This window comes from Danio rerio, chromosome 13 (assembly GCF_049306965.1).
Source record: "Danio rerio strain Tuebingen ecotype United States chromosome 13, GRCz12tu, whole genome shotgun sequence".
NCBI classification, from domain to species: domain Eukaryota; kingdom Metazoa; phylum Chordata; class Actinopteri; order Cypriniformes; family Danionidae; genus Danio; species Danio rerio.
The window spans coordinates 19,796,957-19,810,093 of record NC_133188.1 but is presented as its reverse complement, the minus strand read 5'-3'; the positions used below and the strand labels follow the sequence as shown (position 1 = coordinate 19,810,093).

Genomic DNA, 13,137 nt, shown 5'->3' with positions numbered 1-13,137 from the left:
GCAGCTCGAATCTTTCCTGGGGTCATTGCTAGAAAGGATACAGCTGCATTTAGAAGTTAATAAAAAGTATTTATATTAATTATTAAATTGCACATTAATTGTATTTTATTAGTGCCTACTTGTACCTCAACACTAAACCCAACCTTAATGGTAATGTGAAAATATTTTTTATGGGTGTACACTGCCACAAAAATGTACTGAGTATCCTCAGCTGCATCCCATCTAGAATGAACATGGTGGCACCTGGTACTAGTTGTATAACAAATAATATGACTATTATTATGCTGTTTAAAAGACAAAATATATATTCGATCACATAATTGAGAGTCGCAGTATCAGAAATTTCAAGAAATTATTAGAACACTTGTCAATATTTACAGAAAAGGGCAAAAAGAAACAAAATACGATATATACATTGATCATTGGGGCTGGTGGGTCACGAGATAAACTTGACGCGTCCCCATGGGAACTTTAGAACACAATGGATTTTACACAGTGGGTCACCTGGAGTATTTAAAACTCTTGTGCAAAGGTTAAAATTCATCAAAACATGAAAGTAAAGTTAAATTTTTGCAAAATATTTCATATAAATGCTGTTTTGTATCCTAGAACAGGTATTAGGCAACAATTTTTGACATTGACAGCAAAAAGTAGAAGTAATATATTTTTTTTACTAATAAAAAAACCCTGATATTTGAGCAAATCAGACAGTCGCATTTCTGAAATATCTTGTGACATTGAAATATTGGGCTGCTGACAATTCAGCCTTTCTTTGTGTCTTATATTATGCAGATTCCAGTTTAGATTAAATTAAAGTAGAACAAGAATCTCTATTTTTAAGTTCTATTTTTACCTGACACCATGAAACAAGAAAATATGAAACGTATCTGAAAATAAACAAATGAATGGACATCATTGATTTGTAAAAGACATAAGTATTGCTTTGAATTTTTTTCCGTAGTGGGTACATTTTTAAATGGTTCCTGATATGTGTACTTTAATAAAATCAATTTAACATGCCATTCTGCTATATAAAAAGAATAAAAGGGGATTTAAAAGTAGTACATCTCAAGAACAGCAAGAATATGTAAAATGAATTGATTTACCTATGCATAACTTACTTTGAAAAACAAATAACTTACTATCCATTAACAAACCTGTTTAGAAACTACATTATAATTTGTTAATCGGACAAGTGTCCTGTACTGGTGAAATATCAATCGTTTAATCAGTCTGTCTTCAATTCAAAAGTGCTTTAATTTGATTTACATTCATAGCAGGCAAAGCAGTAAACGAATGAGTTTGTCAAAGAAAAAAAGCTGCATTAATATAACAGCTCTTTTACATTAATATAAATAATATACAGCAGGAAAAAAGACATCTCTTCTCAGTGCTTAAGTGTGGAATTAACCGGCTGAGAAAATATAAGGCCATTAATTAACACAGCCGTGTCCTTGAATCACAATAATTGTGTTATGCTATTTCTGTGTAGATATTTCATCCGTATAGAGTCAGTTATTAAAAACACTTCAGCGGTCAGTTTGAGGAAACATGTACTTTAAGTTTCATGGGAATCACTGTAAATGTTATGTTGTACTCAGACTTTTCTCTTTTCTCTCTTCCACAGAATGAGAAGCCGCTTGGTCATTCAGCAAGCAGGTCCAGCAACATTTCAAAGGTATAAAAATCCATTTCCTTTTCCTCATCCACCGAGACGTGAGCATTGCGGGAGGTCTAAACCTGCTGTCTGCAAACACTTTCCTTTCTCTCTGACTTTATTCTGTTTGAGGAACGCACTTCAGACAGAAATATATTTATCTGCCTGATGCAAAGGAGATTGGAAGGACATTTTCTGTGACCTAGTAGCAAATAAAAAAGCAAGGCAGACAGTAAAATATAAATAAATAAACTCAAGAGCTTGTTTAATGCTTGTATAGACGTTTTTGCTAAGGTTTTATTATTTTTCAGGTCAAGGTAGTGTTTTGCTGGCGATTATTTCTCCTATCCACTTTTAAAAGGACATGTTTATCTGTCTGATATTTAATAAAACCATTTACCGTGGGCTTGAATCATTCTATTTGACTGTGGAGATTAGATCTGAATGGCTGTAGGTACTCATTGTCACCATATACTTTATGCTTGGTTTGAGATTTTTTTTTTGTCCCACTTTATATCAAGTGGCCTTGACTATTTTGTACTTGAATCAAAATATAAATACAATGTACCTAATGTTTTCGTAATGCATTGCAGAACACTTGTGGTGGCCTTGTGGTGGGATAAGGGCCAGTTTAGGGACAAGTATGGTGGTTGTGGTAGGTTTATGGGTGGGTTAATGTGTAAGGGATGGTCAACATTGTAATTAAGGACTAAGCACCTGCAGTAGGCCCTATTAGAATTTTCTTCTTCTTCTTCTTCTTCTTCTTCTTCTTATGAAAAAATGTACGTTTGTGGGGTGTGGGTGTGGCAAAATGGCTCTACAGCATCACCTATGCACATTTAACGGAGTGCCCTTTGAGCTATGTTTCACATAAACGAACGAAAATTGGCACACACATCAAACATGCCAGAACCTACAAAAAAGTCTCTTGGAGTGAAAACTCAAAAGATCTAGAGTTCTCGTTGAAGGGCGTGTCCGTGACGCCCTCACAAACTTTGATGTTTCGCCACAAAACAGGAAGTTGTTATAACTCAGGCATGCATTGTCTGATCTGCCTTAAAATCCACACGTATCCAAGAGTCCTGATCAGAACAGGTTTACATGCCAATGTCCAAATACAGTTATAGCGCCACCTGCTGGCAAGAGGACATGACATGTTTTACAGTATAACAAACTTCTACACATTTTATCATCTCAGAACCAAATTAGGGAGGTGTAGTTGAAAAACTCTCCCAATGATATTTTGTGAAAATCTAAAGTTTTCATCGAAGGGTGTGTCAGTGGTGGCCTGACAAACCTCAGTTTTGCTATGGAAAAGCAAGCTGTTGCCCCCCATCCCCTAATCAAGATAATAACTTGATTTATTTTATCTTAGCCATGATGACAGTAAATAATATTTTACTAAATATTTTTCAAGACACTTTTATACAGCTTAAAGTGATGTTTAAAGGGTTAACTCGGTTAATCAGGTAAACTAGGCAAATTATGGTAATTGGGCAAGTTACTGTATAATGATGGTTTGTTCTGTAAGCTATTTGACCTTAAAATGGTTCATAATAACTTAAAAACAGCTTTTTTTCTTGTCGAAATAAAACAAATAAGATTTTCTCCAGAAGAAAAAATATTATCAGACATACTGTGAACATTTCCTTGCTCTGTTAAACAAAAAATGTAAAGGGGGGCTAAATAATTCTGAATTTAACTGTATATATCAGCTTAAATTATTATTGCCCACTGTTCTTTGTCAACCTAAGGCCACCAGGTGGCGATGAGCCCGGGTGCTAGGTACCATTCGTAGCTATAAATGTAATTACAGAAATTACTGCAGATATAATTATATGCAGGTATTTAATCAAGAATAAGTACAATGTGAAAACATGTATTTACTCATTAAGTACATTGTAAATAATTATTTTAGTCAAGTACATATTACTTAAGGCCACTTAATAAAAAGTGGGACCAAGTTTTTGCATTATAGTTGCTGCTACAAACATCTTTTTTTGAATTGATCATTGTGTTCAGGCCTGGCCCTAACCATTTTGGCACCCTAGGCAAGATTTTAGGTGGCGCCCCGTCACATTGCAGTAAATTCCACTGTTAGTGTACAGTCATAAGAAACTAAATAGCTTTTTAATCGACTACATCAGATAAATATGCCAATGCGATTAACATTATTGCTGAATAGATTTAATATCTACACATTTGAATTAGCATTTTGATTAGCAGTCTGTATAAGTTGAGATGTAAAAAAAATATGGGACAACAAATAGCTTCAAATGATATAATACATAGCAAACATAAAAAAAAATATTGACTATAAAATAAGAGGTTTAGCCTATCAAAATCAATGGCCTATACAGAAATTATTTGTATTTGCATATTGATTAAAGTTACTTTACTTATTTAGTGAAGAGCAGCAAATGAATCTCTCATTGTGTTTGGTTTGATAACAGAGGTGTTAATGTAAGAATGCACAGATCTATAGTGAAGCATTCGACTACTTTAGTAACTGTTTGTGCTCATTTAAGAGAAAACTACTTGTGTTTAAAATAAAACATGCAGGACGTTGAAAAAAACAGAAAAAAAATAAGCACTTTTTCGACGGTCCCTTACTGAGAGCTCCACTCAGCGCGAGCTCTCCTGGCTGAATGCATATTGCGGGGGCTTAAACAGAGCATGGTTGTAATGTCGAGCGGGAAAAAAAAAAAAAAAAGCTGTGAAATATCCAGCTTTGTCTTTTTGTTGGAAACACTTTAGATCTTTTTAGGGTAAGAAGTTTTTGATTTATTGCCGTCTATAACTGAATGTGTCAGGAATATGGAAAACAAAACCAACTTAACCGCGCTCATTTCTGGTGCCACCCTGGATGTACAGCCCCCTTAGCATTTGCCCTTACAGTCCATGCCATGGGCCGGCCCTGATTTTATTTAAAGGTATAGTTCATCCAAAACTGAAAAGTTTATATTTAAAAATTAAAAACAACTATTTAGTCTTCCTCAAGTGGCCCAGAACCTTTATGAGTTCCTTTTTTTATTAAAAGATATTTTAAAGATTATTAAAAACCGGTAAAAATGTATACTCGTAGTATAAAAAACCCCAATACTATCATATTTGTTTTAAATTTAAACCTCCTAGTTCGAACCTCGCAGGATTAAAATTCAGAATAAAGTGCATGAGCTCTGGGTAACTGGTTTAATTTTGGATGGGAGCGGGCGGTCTAACAATATTGTTCCCGACTCCTGAGCAAGCGAGCACTCGTATGTATGTGTGTGATGCTGCATTTAACTTGTTTGTTGCTGTGTGTTTGTGTTTGTGTGTTTTTGTGTGTGTGTGTGTGTGTGTGTGTGTGTGTGTGTGTGTGTGTGTGTGTGTGTGTGTGTGTGTGTGTGTGTGTGTGTGTGTGTGTGTGTGTGTGTATACAGACCTCTTGTTATAGGCTGTCTGGACTCTTTATAGCTGGGTGGTTTTTGGTTTTGTTCTCCCCCTGCTCGTTAGTGGGAACGGGCGTGGCGGGTAGAAAATGGGACAGGGTGGGCAGCAGAAGAACAAACGCTGAATATAAGCGGTAGCGGTCGGGTTCTGGGCTAAAACCTGGCAGGAGCGGGATTCAAAATTTAGTCCCGCACAGATCTCTAAATCAAACTCTAAATGCCTCGTGGCAGGCGCAAACTGTCACAAAAGATTGCTGAAATTGGAGCCTGGGCATGCGCAGAAGGACTGCATGATGGAGCCAGAGGCATAGCCACGGAATTGAGCTTCTAACCAAACGCTTGTATGTCAAATCAACCATGCCCCCCAAACTTCTCATTTGACTGCCCATCTGCACTATAACAAAGGCTTGCTAATATAAATATAAGCAACTACATTTAAAAACACATAATGCACGATTTATAAAAAAAAAAAAAACGGTGTTATGTCAGCTGTTACAATTTAATAAAAACAATATATGTTGGACTGCAAAATAAATGGTCTTTCATACACTCTAGCCTGAGATAGACTAAAGAGCACACAAAAAACAATTCTTATAACCGGATGTTGGTATTTGTTATTTTCACAGTGATAGAAATGACACTTGTAAAATAAGAACAATATTTTATGAACAACACATATTTAAAAAGGTTTTTATTTTTGCTTGGCAATCAACAAGACCCAAAATATAGCCTACACACCATAGATAACGATTTGCCATGCGGGAACAATCGTGCGTTTAAAAGATAAATACAGCAAGAATTCTAAATATCTACAGGATATTTACACGTGTCATCCCTGCGCTATATAAAATAATCCTTAGCAATCTGTACAATAAACTTAGTATTAATACTTAAATAATGTCTACCAGCTACTGAACATCACTTATTTATTGTTTATCATTTTTTTTGCCTCCGTTTTAATTTGGTTTATTCCATGTCTTAATAATTGGCAAAGAGGACTTTACATTCATTTTAATGTTTATTAGGAGTTTTCAAATGAAAAGCCAATGATAAATGATGTATAGAAATAATATATAACATTTACAGCTATATTTGTTCTATAAGATTTGGTTTGTAGAACATTCATATTTTATAACAGCAAAGTCAGTAGATTAACTTAATAGCATGCTCAATGTTACAGGAGATCAATGTGGAGACGGGCAGCATGGGCTAACATTAGTTTTGTCTTCCTAATTATTATTTAAGACCAATAAAAAGAATTACTGCCAGGTAGTGATCACCAGTATTGTCCCGTCATGGCTAGGCGTGTATCAGCAAACTAATTAAGCCCGATAAAGCCCTGACCTTACAGAATAAACAGTTTTTCACCAGATCCTGTAGATCAGAATGTATAGTTTACTGCTGAACTCATTTTATTGTGGTAAAATAACACAGAAATGGAATAAAAACACTACAATCTCCTTCTGAAGCTCCGACGGTCTGTTTAGAGAAACTGTCAATCACAACTGTCAATCACTGAATCACTGAACAAAGATCTGAACCTATGTCAGCATGGTAACCAGTGCCTTTATTGACCAAATCCATCTTTTGGGAAATTTTATTTGCAAGTGTAAATCATTTTTTATTTGGGCTCAAGTCTCATTCATTAACATGGAGGAGGTGGGCTTTGACTTACTGCAGCCATGCCCCATATATATATATATATATATATATATATATATATATATATATATATATATTTAGGGATGTAACGGTATCAGAATTTCACGGTACGGTAATACCTCGGTATGAATGTCACGGTACGGTATTTATTGAATCATTTACAGGAAAAAAAATTTTTTTGAAAATACTCCAAAAAAGTGCCAAAAGTGTCAATGACATACAAATTAGCCATCTATCTGTTAGCTTTGAAACAGGAACTTCAATTTTAATAACAAAAAATTATTAAACCATGTAAAAAAAATAAAGTTTCAATTTAGTATTGTTAAAAACTCATCACATTTAACATTTAATCACTCACTTAGATAGAGATGGGTTTAAAGGAAAATTATCATATAACTATAATCTGGTAAAAGCTGGTATCTCTGGGTATTTACAATGTCCCCTGCAACAGAAAAAACCCCTCTCATTTGGGACTGAGGTTTCTGGGACAAGAGAGATATGACTTGGCCCATGTTGACAGCAGTGGGGTAACGTTGTGCATTGTCTTTCCCCCACTTGAGAGGACAAACCATGAGTGAGAGAGATCTCTTTGCGGTACAAGTCAATTTCTGCATCAATCTGAACAGTGTGCTGTGTTTCTGCAGTCCCCATGACTGTTATTAGTCGTATTCCCCAACTTGCAGGCACGTGCACACATAGGGCTCAACCTGTGCAGTGTACATGCCCTTTTTAGTCTTGGATAGAAAATGCCCTTCCAAAACGATCAAAAGTGCCCCCGCGACGCGACACAACCTCCGTCCAGTCCAGCCCTTCAGTAGGCGCGCGATAACACCTCTCTTGAGTATGCGCGCTCAACCCCCCCTCGGCGCTTTACAATACGCGCGCCACAACACAGCTGATCAGAACGCGCGCGACAGCACCGCTATTCAGCACGCGCGCGGCGACAACACCCGTTTTAGGTTCGATCATTTCCATCTTTTTTTCATCTCCGCTACTAGCAGCACACTCCATTTCCGCATTACTGGATCTGTAGCGACAACAGACCGCAAAGGATTATGGCCACGCCGGGGCTGATGGGAAATGAAGTTTCAGCTACCTCCCGTTCGCTTCATTCGCCTGAGCAAATTTTCTCAGAAGACCTATAGTTTTACCGAGTCATGCGACTTCGGTAATATCGAAAAAATTTAATATTGCGGTATGACGGTATTTACAATACCGTTACATCCCTAATATATATATATATATATATATATATATATATATATATATATATATATATATATATATATATAATATATATATATATATATATATTATATATATATATATATATATATATATATATAATATATATATATATATATATATATATATATATATATATATATTTTATATATATGAAATAAAACCGCGATGAAGTTACGTTCACAGAAAGCAGACACGTGTGATCTCACCCTATTCAAATAAACCCTACCCCGCATTCCTATTGATTTGACTATTTAAAGACACCAAGCTCAATATTAGAGAGAGAGAGTTCATGCTGGGATCATGTCTGTCAGCCACTTTCATTCTAACATGGATCTCTTCCTCTTAGTGGAGATTTGCTGCACTTCTGCGTAACATTGAGCCTCTTAACAGATAAACCCATTACATGAACTAATAGATGTCAGGGTCACCAGCTCCAAGAAACGCTCCAGTGCTTTAACTCCAGACCTTTGGATACTGAGAACTTAAGGTTCTTGCTGTAGCACGTTCAGGCTGTTTTCTTATTTTGTTTGAAGGGACAGTCTAAACAGTTTTATATAACTCTTTATTTTGATGGTCCATTTAAGTATTAGCAGACTGCCTGCTTAATATATGTTGATACTGCTCCTCCAACAAATGGACCATCAAAATAGCATGACCAATATGTTTATAAAATAACAAAAAATGAAAAAATGGCTTTAACGTATTGCTGCACAATATATCACTTCAGCATCGATATTGCAATAGGATCTGCAATGCCAGTTATGGCTTACTGTTGATCAGGAGCTTGTAGATTAATGGTAAAGTTTAACTATTGTGGATTTAAAGTTCATTAATTGCGTTTGTTTTGAGTTTTTTTTTTTTTTAAACATATCAAGTAAGTTTAAAGGATTCTGGCAAAATAAAAAAAATGAAGACTGCCAAGTGTCATTTTACATTACATTTTTTATGTATTAGTGTCCAACTGCCATTACAGGTTGTCTGCAGGCTCTTAAAAAGTATTAAAAGTTGATTAATCAATTATGAGAAAATGAAGGCCCTTAAAATGTGTTAAAGTCTTAATGTCGTTTTTACGAGGTCTTAAATTTTAAGCATTGTCCAGTGTTTGACTCTAATAAAGCATAATTATATTTATTTTCATAATAACATTAACAACGCCGTGCTCAGTCCACACAATTGGTTCGTGCTGGGGTGCGTGCTGCCAAGCTCCTCCATCCGGGTGAGGTCACGAAATTTGCGACAAACTCAGGAAGGTGATTTGAAGCTCTCCACATGTAGTGAAACCATAGAGCGAAACAGATGGCAAAATGGGAAAATGTAAGTTTGCGTACTCCTGGTTGGAGAGAGATAAGCTTAAATAGTGGCTAAAACCTGTCACTAGATTCATTTCCATCCACCTATTTTAAAAAAAAACGGTCGATGGAAACACTACGATGGGCATACGTTTTCAAATGCCCATAAAAAACAAATGTGCTTAACAGAGTAGGATAAACTTTTTATTCGATTAGAAAACATATGCATAAACTACTATGGAAACACTTTTACCGAACAAATTCCAGTATTAAAAAAGTCATGGGATTTTTGTGATGATAAAAATGTTTGTGAATGGACAAACCAGCAGGCTGAGCACATTGTAAAACATCTACAATGTTGCTTTGATGATTCTAAAACACCTCAACCATCTCAGTATTAGTGTTATTATATTAATGACTGTCAGAATCAAGAGCATTTGTGCACTGCATCTCAGGCCTTTACACTACACCATGCGTTCACTGTGTCCGGATTGTCTTCTGAGGTGCAAGTCATTTATTAAATGAGGAAAAGATTCACGTGACTTTTCTTATCGCAGCAAATTCTATTTTTACTGTTGATATTTGGCGCCAGATAATCAGGAAGTGACAATTTTGTTTTGTTTAATTGGTTAAGTTGAAACACTGCTTTTTTCGCACATCTTTTAATTCGCATTGTTGAATGGAAACATTGCTAATGAAAACAACCAGGGCCTACTGTACATATTGTAAAAAGAAAATTAATGTAGCGGCGATGGGGATAAACGCAGTAAAGTCCCACATGCAGGGTGCTAGCCACAAGGCTGCTGTTGGCCACAGAGAACAGCTACAGCTGCTGCCGTCCATCACCAGTTTATATGCACCACCAGCCACACCAATACCCAACACGACAGCTGAACTTGTCAAAACAGCTGTGACAGCAACTAATGGTTTATTAACAACTTTTTAAATTAAAAGTTTGATACTGATTAGAATGATGAGCTCTTAAAAGGTCTTTTAAAAAGTCTTAAAAAGGTATTGAAAATACCTTAAGATTCCTTTATACACCCTGCTTTTGCCCTAATAGGCAAACATAAAAAATGTTTTGTTTGTATGCTTTCCCCCTAAAAATCCAGTTAAAAGTAAACTTTAATAATGTATGCACATCGGCCCCATTAGCCTAGTGGTTAGTGCGTCTACACATAGCACCAAGGTGCTCACGGCGACCAGAGTTCGATTCCCGGCTCTTTGTCTTTTGCCTATCCTTATCTCTGCTCCCCATACTTTCCTGTCTGTAAAATCTCCACTGTCCTATCCCAATAAAGGTGAAAACCCCTAAAAAAATGTTTATAAAAAAAACAAAAAACAATGTGTGCACATGCACTCCACTATAAAACCACCACAAACAATCTAAAATGGTGAATTTTTCACAAAAAGAGATATTCAATCTACCTGCTGAATTATATTTCATATTGAAATACATATCACTAAAAAACAAAATATTGCAATGCCATTTTTTCCCCAATATCATGCAGTCCTACTATAAAGCCCCAGAGTTCATAGAAAGCTTACCTTTGACTGCCTTTTGAAATCTACTTAAATTGTGCACAAGTTTAGATGGACTTTGCACTGAGTGAAAACAAATTAGAAAACGTGACCGCAGAAACAAAACACAGCAAAAATGTGAAAAGTCTGAAACCGATCTGAACAAAGTCCTATCAAAATTTATATACTGTATATTTGCTCGTTTCTTGGGCCTTAAAACAATACAATGTCCCACGTTGCTAAAAACACTATAAGGACACTATTAGGACACGTATTTCACAAAAAAGTATAAATGGGTTGTTTTTGCGTCATTTCAAGCAAATTGGAATGAGCATTATATTGTATATATATTTACAACTCTTTATTAATAAATAACACTACATAATGTAGTATCATTAGTAACTATCATGAACTAATGGTAATTACCATAGTATACTTTAGCCTTTTCTACAGTAAACTATACATATAAACCTCCTCTCCCTCAGTCATTTTTCTGTCAAGGAAATTTCTTGTTTTAGCCTAATTGGTTTCGATTTAGTTTCATCGACTAGATACCAGCCTCACAGCTCCGTGAATGTCGGTGCTGTCACTTATTCATCTGCGATCAGTAAATGTAGCTTGTGTGGACGCTCTTGCGCTACTTTACTAATAAAATAGCTTCGCTTCTGAAAAGCTATTTGATTTATAAAGCAGCGACGCTATCACCATGCTACTGCCCAATACTGTTAATGTGATAAAATCGCTTTGGCCAGAGGAGTCCGTTGGTGCCCTGAATTTTACAAATTGATAACTTTTTGAGTCATAATATATCATTTGAAATGAAAGGGTCTGTTTTTATTTCTGTACACTCATGATAACATCATAGCCATTTGCTTTTATAAAATAAAGAAAGGCTAGCTTACATACATGAACATATGAGGTGTCGAAAGTATTTTAATGGCTGGCAAACAAATTTTGCACTGAATTGTTGTGTATGTGTGCCCCTCTCAGATTTCAGGGTGAATATTTTTTTTTAATTTTCAGCAATGAAATGCATTTTTATCACTCGCCATGGTGTCAGCTTGCAGACTGGTCGTAGTAGCCTAATGCTTTCAGTGGCAGAGAGGATTAGCGTAGCTGTTAGATGTGGTGCACCGCAATCAAATCGAAAAACCAATCAAAAGCATCAGAATAGAAACTGCTTTAATAAATGGCTTTTGCAGAAGGCATCATGCATATTAAAAACAGGCAAAGCAACAGATTAATATTATTCAGCATATGCCAAATTTTTAAAGATTTTTTTTGACGTAACCCCATTTGTAATCTTTAACATTTTCACAAGTAACTGTAATTTAATTACACACATTTCCCAGTAACTGTAACAAATTACTGTTGCATTTATTTTGTAATTAAATTATGTAATGCCGTTACATGTAACTAGTTACTCTCCAACACTGGTTATCATTTGAAAAGTTATACTTGATTAGTTAATACAATTTAAATGTTTTCTGTTTATTTTGAGATATTATTAAATAAATTTGAAAATTACCCATGCTGACTTTAATGTAATATCATTTGGTATATTTACCTTCGCCACACGGCTCTCAATGATATTTTGTTTTTGGTCCTTCATACGAAAAATTTTGGGCACCCCTGGTCTAGAATTACCTGTGCTCCCCTTTCAGCCAACCAGAATCAAGAATTTTTAAAAGACCATGGAAAAATCATATTTATGAAGAAAGCACAACAATATTTAGTTTATATTGTCAGTAAAAATTCAAGATGAACTCTTACTTAAGTCTAGATGGACTTGCTTACGCTTTTAGGAGTTTACTGAAAAGTTGTCTGTATTTGCTTTTGAAGTCTCATGTTGTTGTACATGTTCAATTGAGTGTTTACATGCACCGAGGAGCATCGGGATGATTTGTTCATCCCCACGGAAAGAATTGTCCCATCATTCCAGAGCTCATTTGTCTCCGACAGGATAAATAACATAAGGGGTCCCATTACGGTTGTTATCGGTTCAGTGTCCGACAAGCACTCGTGCTGCGTGACGAGGGTTTTGACTGTCGACAAACCTGAAGGGTCCTAATCGGGGTCCGTGGGGTGTTCCTGTCAGCCCTGTCACTTCAGCTGCACATTAAGCAATCAAACAAAACAACACACTCAACTGATCCATGTCAGGAATGGTATTACCCACAATCCTCCCAGTTGGGTTCATCTACTCCATCCTAAAGGGCTAGTTTGGCATTTTACACCTAATACTAAATAATTCTCTACATTTTTTTCTCTCTGGGCAGTATAGAGTCCATACAAATATACTGGGGCGTTAGGACCCACACAGATCACC

General features: G+C 35.8%; 2 protein-coding genes across 27 annotated transcripts in view; both read left to right on the top strand.

Annotated features, from left to right (window-relative positions):
- vdac2 (voltage-dependent anion channel 2) overlaps window positions 1–13,137 on the top strand; it is a 259,631-nt gene that overhangs the window by 149,278 nt on the left and 97,216 nt on the right. The window lies entirely within an intron of this gene.
- Window positions 1–13,137, top strand: part of marchf8 (membrane-associated ring finger (C3HC4) 8) — a 259,237-nt gene that overhangs the window by 187,171 nt on the left and 58,929 nt on the right. For all 26 annotated transcript variants that reach the window (NM_001161435.2, XM_073919832.1, XM_073919833.1 and 23 more), the window contains one exon: window positions 1,628–1,678. In NM_001161435.2, the coding sequence (NP_001154907.1) occupies window positions 1,628–1,678 (51 nt within the window). The remainder of the gene's footprint in view (window positions 1–1,627; window positions 1,679–13,137) is intronic.